Source organism: Pimephales promelas, chromosome 25, assembly GCF_988280905.1.
Source record: "Pimephales promelas chromosome 25, fPimPro1.hap1.1, whole genome shotgun sequence".
Taxonomy (NCBI): domain Eukaryota; kingdom Metazoa; phylum Chordata; class Actinopteri; order Cypriniformes; family Leuciscidae; genus Pimephales; species Pimephales promelas.
Window position 1 is genome coordinate 24,323,887 of NC_142793.1, and position 16,547 is coordinate 24,340,433.

The 16,547-nt window shown below is 36.0% G+C and overlaps 1 protein-coding gene across 2 annotated transcripts in view; it reads right to left on the bottom strand.

The window, feature by feature from the left end:
- Window positions 1-1,125: 1,125 nt before the first annotated feature.
- Window positions 1,126-16,547, bottom strand: part of itga11b (integrin, alpha 11b) — a 45,108-nt gene continuing 29,686 nt past the window's right edge. For both annotated transcript variants that reach the window (XM_039648169.2, XM_089127840.1), the window contains 15 exons: window positions 15,578-15,744; window positions 13,369-13,508; window positions 11,828-11,938; window positions 11,193-11,278; window positions 10,548-10,752; window positions 8,692-8,790; window positions 7,918-7,994; window positions 7,692-7,775; window positions 6,956-7,046; window positions 6,719-6,832; window positions 5,254-5,337; window positions 4,389-4,499; window positions 3,660-3,755; window positions 2,679-2,792; window positions 1,126-2,420 (listed from right to left, as the gene is read on the bottom strand). In XM_039648169.2, the coding sequence (XP_039504103.2) occupies window positions 2,346-2,420; window positions 2,679-2,792; window positions 3,660-3,755; window positions 4,389-4,499; window positions 5,254-5,337; window positions 6,719-6,832; window positions 6,956-7,046; window positions 7,692-7,775; window positions 7,918-7,994; window positions 8,692-8,790; window positions 10,548-10,752; window positions 11,193-11,278; window positions 11,828-11,938; window positions 13,369-13,508; window positions 15,578-15,744 (1,654 nt within the window). In that variant the 3' untranslated portion in view covers window positions 1,126-2,345. The remainder of the gene's footprint in view (window positions 2,421-2,678; window positions 2,793-3,659; window positions 3,756-4,388; window positions 4,500-5,253; window positions 5,338-6,718; window positions 6,833-6,955; window positions 7,047-7,691; window positions 7,776-7,917; window positions 7,995-8,691; window positions 8,791-10,547; window positions 10,753-11,192; window positions 11,279-11,827; window positions 11,939-13,368; window positions 13,509-15,577; window positions 15,745-16,547) is intronic.

The window sequence follows — 16,547 nt, forward strand, 5'->3', positions numbered from 1 at the left end:
GAGAATTTGTGAAAATCGTGTGTATTACGTTTTAAGTCTGTTTCATCACAAAGAGACATCCCCATCTACTGGCCTGGCAGCAGAATACAACGTCTTTAATCGTTCTCGTGGATCAATCTGATTGTTGTCTGTACGTAAAGTAAAACCGTTCTGTTTTTAGTACATTGTTGTTGTGTAAACAGTGTTGGGAAGGTTACTTTGGAAATGTAAAGGGCTACAGATTACAAGTTGCACATTTAAAATGTAACTATTTTAATTACTTTATTAATGTAACTGATTACTTTTTGATTAATTTCAAGCACCTTCAGTCTTCGTGTCAGACACACCTATTGATTAGGTGTCTGATTCACCACGGTGTCTTATACTGTGAAATCTGTAATGCCATGTCATAAGAAAAATACTGTCCGACAACATTTGGGATTGAGTGACTGTTCAGAACCGCACACACCACACACACTTATTTCTGCAGTGTACAGTAACTGTGATCACCTACATTTGACAAAATGTGCACAATGCACCGAATAAAGTATTCTTGCAATGCATCTTAACATCTCTTTTTTTACAACATTTTAAATGCAAAATAACTTAAGCTTAAATATTTCCAAGACAATACTGAATACAATACTGTTGAAATGGTTTATAATGCATGCTATGTCACTAATAACCAACAGTATAGTGTGTTTAAGTACTGTAATAAACTAGTATTGCGTTCTGAACACGGCCACTGTTAATCGACAGTGATCACAAAGTGTTTAAGGGTAGTTGAGATGATTTATTTATTTCTATTGTTTTTGTCTACTTATTAGATATTTAACTGTCCATGTTAATGGAGAGAATACATGGAATATTGTACTTTTATATTATTATTTTTTTAATTTCTAAAATATTCATCACTATAGTAATATTTATAAAACAGAAGTACATTTACAGTAAAAAACACTTCATTATTGCAAAAAAGTGAAAAACTGGTGGCCAGTAGCGCATTAAAATGTGTTTCCCATCCATTTTATTATTTCAACTACCCTTATAAGCACTTTTACCAACTTCAAATGAAAAAAAAACAGAAATAAAACTCGAACTATATAAAATTATACATCATGAAAAGATGTAAGTGGCAACAAAAAGTGCATGATATTAATAATTTTATGGTTAAATATTTGTATTGCATTATATTGCTCAACTTTTTCATATTTACATAATTCAAGTTCAAAATTCTATACAATGTGCAAGTGCATCCGCTTGAATTTATGCTGCAGCAAAAAAGTCGGTTCCATGATCTGAGGTTTGTTTCATGACACAAACATTTTATCAGCACCAAAAACTGGAGCCTATTCATTAATGTTTGTTTTTTTCATTGACTAGTTTGTTCCTATGGAAGCTTGTTTCTCCCACAGAATAAAATATTTTAAAAGATTATTGCGACTTTATTGCTCAATTGGGACTTTGTATCAAGCAATTCTGACTTTATATCAAGTAATTCTGACTTTATATCAAGTAATTCTGACTTTATATCAAGTAATTCGTAATTCTGACTTTATAACACGATTGCGATTTTTTTATCAAGCAATTCTGCCTTCATAACACGCAATTCTGCCTTTATATCAAGTAATTCTGACTTTATATCACGCAATTCTGACTTTATAACACGATTGAAATTTTATAATCAAGCAATTCTGACTTCATAACACGTAATTCTGACTTTATATCAAGTAATTCTGACTTTATATCACGCAATTCTGACTATAACACGATTGCAATTATATAATCAAGCAATTCTGCCTTCATAACACGCAATTCTGACTTAATATCAAGTAATTCTGACTTAATATCAAGTAATTCGTAATTCTGACTTTATAACATGATTGCGATTTTTATATCAAGCAATTCTGACTTCATAACTTGCAATTCTGACTTTATATCAAGTAATTCTGACTTTATATCATGCAATTCTGACTTTATAACACGATTGCAATTTTATAATCAAGCAATTCTGACTTTATATCAAGTAATTCTGACTAACACGCAGTTTCACCTTTTAAGTTCAATTACTAAACGATATTCTAATTTTTCCTGACTTTATAACACATAAATCTGAAAATGTATTCTTTGGCAGAAACAAGCTTCCATACTTTCCACCTCTTTCTCTTTTGACCTGGATTTCAAACCCTCACACTAAAGCCTTCAGGCCTCATCTCATCACCTCTTTTCATCTTAATTGGCAGCACGAAGCGAGCTGATTGGTCAGACTGCAGGAGGGCGTGGCAGTGCTCGAGAGCAGCTGATTGGCTGACGCACACCATGTCTGGAGAATCCCTGAGTGATTGGCTGAGGAGGTTGCCGTGTGGTTACCGATCCTCTGCTGTCTTCTCATTGGTCGCCTGCTCTTCTCTCTTTCTCCTTTGCCTGTGGAAGAATCCAAGCTGAGGATGAAAGAAAAACAGTGATTTGTTTTAATGGAGATTTAACCTCTAACAAACCCTAAAATACATGTTTGTTATTATAAACATAAATTGACAGCTTTAAAACGTTCTTTTTTTGCACCCTCAGATTCCAGATTTTCAAATAGTTGCATCTCAGACAAATATTGTCCTATCCTAAAAACTCAATGAAAAAAAATTGGATGGAATTTATGATTGGCTCATTTCAGTGGGTAACTTTGAATAAAATCCATCCCAAACCTTCCAGAGCGCCAGTACCAGCAGGGCCAGAAGCTGTAGTCCTCCCAGAGTACTTCCAATAATCACCCAGATGGGAATTCTGTATTCGTCCTCCTTCCTAATCTCCAGGATTATCTACAAAACAGGAATACGAAATGTTAGAGTCAAATTCTTAGAAGAATTGGATATACGATTTAAGATTTGAGATTTGGGCCTCGTATATGTGAGGATGTGAAGTTGCACTCTTTTGCACCGGGTTTTCCAGTAAAAAGCCTGATAGCTATTTGCATTCTTAGCCAGAAGGGGGCAGCATGACATTTGAGTGATTCTCAAAAAGAGTTTGTTCATTTTCCACGTGCTTACACTTTTATAAATAAAGGTTCTTTATTGGCATCGATGGTTCCATGAAGAACCTTTAACATTCCATTACAGGTTCTTTATAGTTGAAAGATGTTCTTTAGATCATTAACTTTTCAATGAAAGGGTCTTTGGGGGAGCTAAAAAAATGGCTGTGAAAACCCAATATTAGAACTCTTCTTTAAAAAAAAAAGCTTGTTTCCGCCAAAGAATAAAAAAGGTAATTACGACTTTAAATCTCATAATTCTGACTTTATCTCTCTAAATTGTGAGTTTACATTAGCAATTCTGACTTTTGTGATATAAAGTCACAATTGCGAGTTATAAAGTCAGAATTGCATTATATAAAGACGCAACTGTGAGTTATAAAGACAGAATTGCATTCATTGAAGTTTATATCTCACAATTCTCACTTTTTAACACACAATTGCGACTTCATAACACGCATTTCTGATAAAAAGTCGCAATTATCTTCACAAACAAATTCAAATTTCACAAACACTTCAAGGAAAAAAAAAACAATACTCTGTAAACTACTCTTTCTTTCTCATTACAACCCTATATGCACAAGCACATGCACATGTAATAAAGCAAGCTCAAATGCATCATTTCATTTCATATCCATAAGTTTTACAGCGTACTCACGTGTCTCATGGGCCTTTCCTCATGGAGGAACATCGGACTGGACGGGCTCAACTCAACGGCTCCCGTCATTACCAGATCTAACCGTTTAAATCTCACCTGAGGAATGAGACGAAAGCAAAACAGCTCATTAAGAGTCAAGAAGAATTCATTTCCCACACCAACGTTTTGATTCAATGCTGAAACAATTCCGATTCAAAACCAGTTTAACATTTTTTTAACCTTTATCATGGTAAAAAATCATGGTTACACTTTATTTTGATGGTCCACTTTAGACGCTCAATGAAAAACCATAATTTGACACTTTCATAATTCCCTGTGTGACACTTTACATTTAAAGTTTTTTCATTGAAATAGGCTAACTAAAGTAGATTAGGGTCTTATGTTATGCTGTTAAATGAAAGTTTATTGCATTATTTTAGTGTCAGGTGCATTCGTATTTACTTCAGCTTGTGGAAATGCTAGTTATGTTGACTACTTTCTGTTCATCATCTGGATTTTTAAGGTGACTATCAGTATTATATATTAATAATATAATATACCATTTGGTATATTACAATTATTTCAGTTAAAGAATGTATTTGATGTTTAAGCAATGATCTCTGTAATAGTGTCTGTAAAACTTGAAATGTTGCAACCTTATTTTTTTACGGTAAAGTTCTGCCAACCAAAACAGGTTGAAGTCGTGCCATCAGGTTTAGTTTCCAGCCGGGTTAAACAGAAAATACTCACGGCTAATAAAGTGTGAAGATTGAGCCATCCTGTTGCGGTGATGCTAACGTCTCCTTGGGGAAGCAGGTTTATTCTACATTGTGCAAGTAATGCATCGCTGGTGGATGCGTTCTGTGAACAGAAATCGCACAATATGAATGACTTTAAACAGGCTGTGTTGTTTCAGGCTCTACTAGAGCAGGTTTTCCTGCTTGAATGTTGATTATTGTCCTCATATTCTCCATTGTTGCGGCTCCTCTCTTCCCAGTCTGTCAGTAACGCTCTGTTTACTTCCTGTCTCTATGAAGCCCCTCCTTCTGAAAAGCACACTGTGCTCTGATTGGTCGGTTGGATCAGTGTGTCGTGATTGGTCGAGTGCTTTGAGTGTGTTTGGGAAATGTCCCGCCCCCTTACCATAACCACCAGTTTAACACACTACTAACTAACTCAACCAGGCCCCGCCCCTTTATTCTGCGTATGAATTATTTTAATGAGGAATGTTGTGACGTGTTCGTTCCCGGGAGAAAATCAAGACTACAATTAGTTTTCATGCTCAAACAACAACATTACACACAAAAAAAGCACAATGGGTCCCTTTTAAAACAGCTTTGATCACGTCACACTTGGAGATTGAATGTGCCAGAGAGGAAACTGCTAAAACTGAGACGGAGTGAATCATTTCCAATTTGGAGCACATATAGCCTGCGAACGAATGGCCTCGTTATCTCTAGCCAGCTGAATGTGATGAAGCAGGTCGGGTGCTTTGTTTTCATCAAGCTTGTCACTTCTGCATTCTGTCGCTTTGTTTCCCGGCAGATGGATGCAGTTAGTCTTTCGCAAAACTTCTGCAGAAGTTTGGACGAAGTGTAAAAAGAGCAAAGTTTACCATGTGCGGGTTGAGAGAGAGGTCTTCCTGCGAGGACGAGCCGGCCGTAATGACACGTGGAACATTGCAGTGCGATCCAGCCATCTGAGACGAGCAAACAGAGGTCTTACACACACGCCACAAGCCTTTCTCGACGATAAAACAGATGAGGATTTACACAAGAACACCACTTACTAAAACAGAACTACTGATTGAACTTGTGCTATTCCAGCTCAGATAAACTGGATAAACAGATCACTTGCATTATGAAACAGGCTAAAAGAAAAGCTCTGGAAACAGTTAAAAGATTTTTTTACTAAAATAATGAAAATTTTCAGATTAACATCCACTGCGAAAAATGGTTTTCTTACTCAGTATTTTTGTCTTGTTTTTCAGTAATATTCTTAATCAAGATAGATTTACTTAAGAAGCTAAATGACTTAAGTTATTCGTATTGTTTTTTGAAAACATTGTCAAAATTTATGCTTAAAACAAGAACAAATATCTGCCAAAAAATGTTTCACTTTGAATAATATTTATTTATTTTTCCAGTTTATATAGAAACTTGTTTTCGCCACAGAATAATAAGGTAATTGCCTCTTTTTATCTCACACTTCTGACTTTTATCCTCGCTATTACAAGTTTATACCATACAATTCTCAAAAAAAAAAAAGTCTTAATTGTGAGTTATAAACTCATAATTGCAAAAAATAAAGTCAGAATGGCGAGATATGAATTTGGAATTGAAGAAAATAAAGTCAGAATTTGCGAGATTTAAACTCGGAATTGCGGAAAATTAGTTACGAGATAAAAACTCATAATTTTGGCAAAATAAAGGCAGAGTAGCGAGATATAAACTTGTAATTGCGAAAAATAAAGTCATAGTTGTGACATTTCAATTGGTAATTACGAAAAATAAAGTCATAGTTGTGACATTTCAATTGGTAATTACGAAAAATAAAGTCAGAGTTGCGAGATATAAACTTGTAATTGCGAAAAATAAAGTCAGAGTTGTGAGAAATAAATTCGTAATTGCGAAAAATAAAGTCAGAGTTGCGATATATAAATTCGTAATTGTGAAAAATAAAGTCAGAGTTGCGAGATATAAATTCGTAATTGCGAAAAATAAAGTCAGAGTTGCGACATATAAATTCATAATTGTGAAAAATAAAGTCAGAGTTGCGACATATAAATTCGTAATTGTGAAAAATAAAGTCAGAGTTGCGAGATATAAACTTGTAATTGTGAAAAATAAAGTCAGAGTTGCGATATATAAATTCGTAATTGCGAAAAATAAAGTCAGAGTTGCGACATATAAATCCGTAATTGCGAAAAATAAAGTCGGAGTTGCGAGATATAAACTTGTAATTACGAAAAATAAAGTCAGAGTTGCGACATATAAATTCGTAATTGCGAAAAATAAAGTCAGAGTTGCGAGAAATGTAGTTTGATGCTGAAATTCAGTGATGGAAAAATATGTGATCACCTGATCGATATCCAAGTCTGAAAGGTGCAAGAGAGTGTTTGCGTTTCTGGTCACACTGAAGACGTTTAACGTGAAGAGAAGCTCAGATACGGGGAAGAGGCCGAGATTCTGGATCTGCAAAACAAACAGGTTCTGTTTTAGCAGAGACATCTTAGAAATATTTATTTTGTTCAAATGCACAGTGTAGTATGGTTCTCTGATTCATTATGAAGAATGGTCTGGATATGGCGTGCCCACCTGATAAGAGAGGTTGAAGGGCGGTCCAATCCCAACAGGAACGCTCTGGGAAAGCTCAGGTTTGATCTCAAAATGGGACGAACTGGAATCTCTGGAAAAAAAGAGAATGTCCCGACTCACAGTATGAATAATTCAATATTAAAAAACCATGGTAACACCTTACAATAAGGTCCTATTAGTTAATGCATTAGCTAACATTTTAATTAACAATGAGTAATACATTTGCTACAGTACTTATTATTTTTTTACCATTAGTTGATAAAAATACAACTGTTTATTGTTAGTTCATGTTATCTCACTTTTAATAATGTACGAGTAAATGTTAAAATTAACACGAACTGAGATGCTTTAGAAGTATTTTTCATTGTTAGTTGATGTTGATTAATGTTAACAAATAAAAACGTATTTTAAAGTGTTACCGTAATATTTCTGGGTGAATCTAACAAAACCTGTCAAAAACAAGTTTAATATTTCACCTCAAAATTAAAATCTAAAAAGTTTTTGCATGAAAAAATGCTTTATTTTTTCTTTATTTTTTTGACCTTTAAAATTATTTTATTCACATTTTTAATAGATTGAAGGCCCTAACTACAGTTTAAATCAGTTATTTTTTCAAACGGCAATAAATATAATTCATAAAAAAAAAAAAAAAGTTACTTACACAACTTACATTTTTCTTACGCTAAATATAGTTACTTGATTTTTAAAGATTTCTTTGTGAGATTCACTTTGTTACCTTGTGAAGAGAATATCAGCCTCATATTTCAGACTGTGATAAATGTCATTAATATTGTCCTCTGGACACATTTCTTCACCTTCACTGCAATGCAATGAAACAAACAGAGCACTCTTAGATTCATCTCAACAAAATGTTGCAAACAGGCATTTAATCTATATTCATGTTGCACATCAATAAAAAATGTCTCATGAGATTCTCATTGGTTCACAGGTCATGACCTCACCTGGTGGCCCTCAGGCTGATCTGGACGTAGTTCAAGAAGACCGATCTGCTGAACTCAAACTCCAGGCGAAAATATAACTGGATAAATGAAATACAACATCAACAAATGTCAACAAACCGAACACAAAACACAATAAAAGGACATTCTGTTCTTCTATGCAGTCATTTATGGTTTCTGCATTACTCACTGTCGTCTAATTGGCCGTACCGGCGTTGATTAATGGAATTGAGGCTTTGTACCGGATTTGAACAGAAGGTGCTTTGAATTTCCAGAGACGGGGAAATATTCGAGTAGTCGAACGGAGGGTCTGGGTCGACGCCAGCCCAAAATAAAACTAAACAACTACAGAAGATATGTGATGAACAGTCCCACCGAGAGAACAGGACGCACGGCTTCAGTATGTGGAAAACGAGCAGAGAAATGATGATCTATCTGCCCCATTCTGACAGGCATAAACAAACTTCTGCATCCCGGGTTTAAGCGATGAGTTTTCCGTTCTGCGGAGGATTACAATCCCGGGCTTCGGTTTTGTTGCAGATTGACTCCCATGTTCTCTCAAATTGAAACATGTGGTATTTGTTTTACCAAGCAATCGAGCGGTAATATTTATTTACAAAAAATGAACCAATGCATGTTTTTGGAAAAGCCAATACCATGGCGTGTGGAAACACAATGTTTTTCTGTTCATTTCGTGACATTTGGTTTACGGAAGGTAATGCCATCACTAAACCTGTGATCACTGATCAATATTCAGACATGTTTGAGGCGTCTCACCTGAGCGTGGGACCTCATAAACGGCGCACTGACGTTGCATGTCCGGTAGAGGCTCGTATCATCAGAGTTCAGGCACTCGACTGCAATGTCTGAAGGTGCCTGAAAAACAAACAGGTTTTTCATTTCAAACTAATACACTTCTGATGAGAAAAGCCCTCAAATAAAGATCGTTCATGATGGGGGAGGAAAGAGAGTGAACAAGAGGGATTTGAAGACTGTAGAAAGAGAGACGGCTGAGAGACATTACAAAAGAGAAAAGAATATCACTGGAAAAAAAAAAAAAAGGAAAACGGACGCCGTTGCTTCTGCTTCATATGTGAGTAACATTGATTTTGCTTAGTTTCACAGAACCAAGATATGCAGTTGTTGTAATGTTAGCTATAGTAACTGGACAGTTTTCAGTGCCATTGTTTGTCTGGAGCTGCTGGCGACCAACAACAAACTCCTGTATGTATTCCTTGTCATTTTCTCTTTATTTTTCTCAAAGCATTATTTTGCTTTGCTTCAGCGATGATAAAGACACATCCACTCTCGCATTGTGTGTTTCGTGCATTTTGAAGGGAGGGGTGTGTTTGTTTGGGTTGATTTTAAATATCAACAGTGTTTCTCAGAAATTGTTTACTGCACTTTTAAAATAAGAAATATTATTTCAGCTGTTTTAGCTTGTTTTAAAACTATTTTCGGCTTGTTTTAATAAGCCCTGATTGAGAACCAACACTCCTGAGGCATGAATGAGCAACCTTTGAATGGGCAACAACATTTCCTCTAGGGCAATTGTGTTGTTTCCATTGGGATTAGGATATTGCCAGCTAACAGGGAATGTTCCCATCTAACTCAGAACTTTCTTATTTATGAACAAACGTTCTTCCAGTAATATTAATAGAACATTCATTCAAAGTTATCATGTTCTAGCACGGAACAAAAATTGGAAACATTTCAGTTGGATGTTCGTCTAACATTTTTAAATGTATCAACTTGTTTCGGAATGTTCAGAAGTTACATTTAAAAGTAACAATTCCATAATGTTTGCAAAATGGAATGTTCCCTTAACGTTCACACAACCAAGAAAAAAACAACAACATTTTGAACATTTTCATTGCTTAATGGCACCTTTTTTTAAGATAGGTATGAAGTCATTGAGGAATTTACTGGGTTTTGGAATAGATCCACACACACAGACTCATGGTTTCCCTTTCACTCTTGGCCTCTTTATCAGCAACCCCTTCCATCTCATGTTTAAAGTCCTTCTTTAACGCTCTAAACCCTCATAAATACAGGTGAAGCCCCGGCTGAGACTCGGATCGAGGCAAGGCAAGTTTATTTATATAGCACGATTCATACACTACGGTAATTCAAAGTGCTTTACACACAAAGGAATTAAAATAGCCTCAAAATAAAAGCAAGGAAATATTACTTTTCTAATATGCATCCAGTGTCACAAATAAGACACAAATACCTTCTTTAAAAAGATTGGTTTTTAGACTCACTAGTAGCCTAGACTTGTTGTTTAACGACTGCGCTCTGTTACTGGTAGGCGTGGCCTCCAGTAAGTGCATTCTGGGAGTTGTTGTCTTTCATCCACATCAGCTAAAAATACATTTTCTGGCTTTTCTAAGTCTAGAAAGCTGCAGATTCAAATGTAATTTCAAATTTCTTCTACATAAAATGACCCATTTTAAATACGCATTCATCTTTCCAGAGGTGGATTATCCCTTTAAGCGGTGATTGTGACACTATTTTCTTCTGGAAACAAACTGTGTTGCATTATTTTCCTGCTATCTCTGTAAAGCTGCTTTGAAACACTCAGCGCTTTATAAATGATGGTGACTTGACTCTAGGAATGGGATCAGACGAACCTTCACCACCAGACTGGAGAACTGGAGGTTTGGAGAGTGCGTGAGGTGCAGGATCGTGCCGTACGCGTTCTCTCCTCGGTTCTCCAAACGCGCCTCGACCAGGACTTTCCTCCGGCTGGCCTCCACCACACGCTCATTACTCGCTCTCGCTCTCTGATGGACACACACCGGCCACGAGGAGCGCTCGCTACGCACGCAGAACTGCCTGAAACACACAGAGACACGGGGTCAGCTACTTCTACGCTGGGAAAAATGGTCTAAAAGGGTTGTCCGTAGTCTCTTAATGGGTGTGTTTTGGGCGTAACGTGCAAAAAAAAACAATCAGAGTGTAATCTGTCACTCCATTAAAGCCAGTTGCGCTCGCGCCGTGACGGATTCACTATTTACATGGAGGAATTTGCAAGCGGAAAGACTAGCGTGGAAGCGGATCGAGGTTAAAGCTATGTGTGAGTGTGTGTGAGGTTAAAGCTAGACCATCTACAGGTACGGGACAAGCCGAAATACACCATATCTTTATGTACACAATAATAATCTTTTACTTTGTAATCCCTTTATTTTTAATATTTGTCATGTTTATGTGCTGCTGCACGTCCCTGGGTGTGTAATAAGCTGAGGTGTGTTTCAATGTGTGAGGAAAGCACAAACCTGCGATCTAATAAGTCGGAGCTGCTCTGCAAGACGAGATTGGGAACACACTGATCGTCATTATCACAACCGTTCCAGAACGGGAGCTAGAAAGAGAGAAAGAGAGAGATATTTTAGAAGACTGCATGACAAAGACGTTATGCTAACGCTTTACAATAAGGTTCATTAGTTAACTGTAACAATGAGCAATACATTTGTTACAATATTTATTAATCTTTGTTAAATGTTAGTTAATACTAATCCAGCTGTTGTTCACGGTGCATTAACTAATGTTAACAAATACAACATTTGATTTTAATAATGTATTAGTAAATGTTGAAATTAATATTAAGTAACAATAATAAATGCTGAAGAATTATTGCTCATTCTTAGTTAATGTTAACAAATGAATCTTATAGTAAAGTTTTACCGATATTATCAATCTGACGTGCAATTTATACGCGAAAATGAGTTTTTGTGCGCATATGTTACACACTTTATTGCGCGTAATATTACACACATCACTAATGCTACCCAAACATATAATATATACGCACCCCACACCACTAATAAACCTACCCATGCGTATCATATGCACGTAAAAACACGTTTTCGCGTATAAATTGCTTGATAATGAGCGGGTGTGTCCGTCTCACCTCTGATTGCAGACTGGTTGGCCACCCGTCGTCCAGAACCGGCCCTTCTTCTGTGTTTCGCAGGCCGGCGTTGACAGTGAAGATCACGGGTCGTGTGTAGTCTGTCACTTCCTGTGTAAACACCATTCTGTTTCAAAACACACTGCACTCAACTAATCTTTAGGCCTTAATTGCAAATAAAATGTCCATCCATTTGGATTCCACAGTTTTTGCATAAACAAGCAAATATGGTGCATATTTGTCATTGAAGCATGAAATATGTCATATCCCTGTAATAGTACTAATACATTGAATGCGTTTTAAATACACAATAAACAGCTTATATATTTATCATTAATAAATCTGATTTGTTTCAATTTCATACATTTTCACTTACTGTATTTTCTTGTTTAACCATTAAAAATGTCATTTTCATAAGGAACAGAATTATGCTGATTCTAAGCGATTTGAATAAATGCATTTTGAAAATGTGATTTCAATAAAATCAAAAAATAATAGATCAAATATATTCATGGTTTGCCAGAAACATACATTTTTATGTTAAAACTGTGTAATTGTAATATACAAAATGTTAGTTTTTTTTAGTTTTCAGCATCATTACTCCAGTCTTCAGTGTCACATGATCCTTCAGAAATCACTCTAATATGATGATTTGCTGCTCAAGGAACATTTATGATTATTATCAATGGTGAAAACAATTCTTCTTTTATTAATAGAACAGTATTTGTTTGAAACAGAAATCTTTTGTAATATTATAAATGTCTTTACTGTCACTTTTTCTTAATTTAATGGATCCTTACTGAATAAACCTAGTAATTTGGGTAAGGGGTGTGCATAAGACTAACATGACACCTTCATAATCATGACACGACACGTTATGAATATGAAAGAAGTTTTATGCATGTTTATGACAACTGTAATTTTAATTTGTAATTTTTAATGCAAATATGACATTGTGTGAGATGTTTTTGCTATGACAACTTGACATAAACCAATACAGTGTCATGACAACTTGACATTACTAAGACAACACAACCTGTCATAAACATGATTAATGATCACACTTAAGAAACCACCTAGCTTTATTGGTTAACATTACATTAAACTGTCAGGTGGTGTTTTGGCATTGGCTGTCATGAAGCCATTATAACTTTTTAATGACTGTAGTTGAGGTCACGAAAAATATTCATGACACAGTTATAATGGCCTCATGACAGACAAGGTCAAAGCCAACCACATGACAGTTTAACTTAATTTAATGTCAAGTTGTCATGACAAAGACACTGACAGGTTATGATGCTTTGGGTCAAGATGTCATAACAAAGACATCTTAAACAATGTCATATTTCCATTCAAAATGTCATTATTGAGCGAAAGACACTAAATGACTGTTGTCATAAACATGCATGAACCCTATTGTCAACCATATGTCATGTCATGATTATGAAGGTGTCATGCCATTCTTATGCACACCCCTTCAAGTAAAGTGTTACCCATGTAAGCTTAAAAAGGATAAACATGATGAACAGAAAGTGTCTCACATGAACGTGGAAATAGACTTGCAGGCAGTGTTTTGAGTCTATCCGCAGGGTGACGTCTCTGGGCTGAGGGTCTTCGGTGCTGTCTAACACGACTCTGGGGAAATATCCGTTCTCCTCGAAGCCAAAGCTGTATCTCAGTGCTGAGCAGAAAGACAACATCTCAGTGCTTTTTCTGTAGGTCAAACCGTAGAGCGTTGGCGTTTGCAACGCTAAGGTCATGGGTTTGATCCCCAGGGAAAGCAAGAACTGATAAGAATGATGATGATGATGATGAGATGAGAGCATGTTTATTGTAAAACTATACACTTGACTTATGTGATTTCATGTTATTTTATTTTATTATTATCATTATGTAAAGTTGTTTGTAATTAATTATTTTTTTCTCTCTTTTTTATTTATTTTACTTAGTTATTTTAATTTATATTATTTTTTTGGTTTAACTATTTTTTCATTGTTATTTAAAAATGTATCATCACTATGGGATATGTTAAGATGTCAATTGTAATATTGAATACAATGTTGTTTATAATGTAACAGTGGTGCTTAAAACTCAATAAAATACTAATGATAAAAAAAAGAACTGATAAGAATGTAAAATGTGTCACTTGAAATGCAATGTAAGTCGCTTTGCATAAAACTTCTGGCAAATGCATAAATGTAAATGTGTCGACAAGAACAACATCTCAGTTTCTACACTGCAAGAAATGTTGCTCTTCCTCAGTATTCTTGTCTTTCCAGTTCAAATATCTACGAATAAACGAGTAAACATTGGTCATTTATACATATACTTCCAACACTGTGTAACAATGCAACGCAAGTAGAAAATCTGTGAATGTTTAGATATTTGTATTGGAAATGCAATGCTGAGAATGAAAAATATATTTGGTAACACTTTACAATAATTTTCATTAGTTAACATGAACTAAGAATGAACAATACATATTAATTTCAACCAGTGTTGTAGTACTCGAGACTATTTTTATATTTTAATACCATTTTTTATAATTTTAAACCATATTTTAATGGTCTTGGTCTTGTCATGGACTGGTGTGCATTTGGCCTCGGAATTGACTCGTACTCGAACATTTTTTTTTTAGGACTCGGAATTATTCCCGAGTCCACTCGAGTTCAATTAAAAATATTTTTCATGATTATTAATGTATGTTAATAAAATATTTCTTTAAATTGATTGACACGCCCAGTGATTGGTGATTTTCTAGTGCGCAACTGCGCATGACAAATTGTAATAAAATTACTTTTAACACCACCTACTATGTGGCCTTTTTACCCTAAACTGATCATATTTTTTAAACTCTAAGTAAATTCAGTAAAAAAAAAAAAAAAAGGATTTCTCTAAGTAAATAAAAGTAAATTAGGTAATCAACCCTCACTGGTCTCGGTCTCGACTCAGACTCGGACTCGACTCGGACTCGACTCTCTCCATAGAGAGGTATATACTAGGTCCGAGTATATACCTCTCTATGGACTCGGTCCGAGTATATATACTCGGACCAAGTCCATACTCGGTCTTGACTCGGACTCGACCGTCTCTGGTCTCGGACTCGACTCTCTCTGGTCTCGGTGTCAACTCGGACTCGAGTGAGGTGGTCTTGACTACAACACTGATTTCAACATTTACTAATACGTTATTAAAATCAAAAGTTGTATTTGTTAACATTAGTTCGACCGTCTGTCGAACTAATGATCAAACATTAACAAACAGCTGTATTTTTATTAACTAATATTAACAAAGATTAATAAATACTGTAACAAGACATTAATAATGTTAACTAATAAACCTTATTGTAAAGTGTTAGCATATTTTTAAAGTGTGAAAATATGCCCATTGGATCCCGTTTGATGAAGAGATGAATATTGTCTATGACTCGGGTTAAGTGCATGACCCTCCAGACCTGATCTTATAAGTTCCAGATGGGAAACGAAGGGGAAGCCTGACACAGTTTTATGATGCTTTCCACGGGCCTTTCTCTCTCTAAATGCCGGGATTAAAGTGTTTTCTCTCTGGCCTGAGGCTTTATGCATTAGGAAAAACTGTACTAATATTAAGGAGTGACCTTTCGTGGAAACATCTGAAAGACATTACACACAGGCACAGCACACTGGAAAATACAACAAATGTGCTTTTATCATTCAGCCTTCTGATTGGTCAGTCATTTTCAGGTTTGCTGATGGATATCTAGTTACATACCGACTCTCTTCGGATCCGTCATCGGTGTCCGCGCAGTGACGTTCAGGCAAACGTTGGCCAACATACACGACACCTCTCGGCCTCCCCGGATGCAGTCTTTATTAAAAACATTGATTTTTGAAGGCTCAAAGTTAACGCTGATCCCCACGCGGACAACACTGCGAGACCTGTTGGAAAACACGTGAATTATATTTCACTTGTGTATCATCTTTGTTTCTCCTAATGTGAATAGCAGTGTTGTGTGTAACTCATTACAAGTAACTTGAGTTATGTAATCAGATTACTTTTTCAAGTAACTTGTAACGCATTACTTTTAAAATTTACAACAAAATATCGGAGTTAATTTTTAACGCAGTTACTTTGTTTTCCCATTTATTGACTGACAGCTCTAGTTACTTTTTAAGGGAGTAACTAGTGCTGTAGCGGCGCGTCGAAAATTGCATCGACGTCATATTTTTGCGTCGACGCTTCTTTATGTATTTATTTTTTGCATGTTCCCGGCGGTACAGCTTGCCACACACACATGGGAGACCGAAACATTGCAGAATAGAGGACGAAGACAACTAGAAGTGAATGTGCTATGCATTAAATGAATCACACACAGTAAACAAAAAAAAATTGCAATTTAGATGCGCAAACTGGGTGCCGGTGTGGTGAGACGTACAAGCTCGGGCAGATTCGGCTTGAAGTCGTTCCCGGACAAAAAAAGGCGTATACACAGCCAGCCACAGTCTTCCTGGTCTCGCGCACCCAACGCGTCATTTTTGCCGTGCGCACATTCGCGCTCGTGCGGACGTGTCGAGTATAAACCAGGCTTTACTCCGTGTCAGCACGCGCTCTGATCAGTAGGTGCACAAACCTCTCCCGATTCATCTCCAGCAGTAGCAGCCTCCGATCGCACCACTAACTCCGCCTCCGTTTCCCTCCTCAGCTGATATTAATATTTAAACATTCTCTATGATAAAAAATG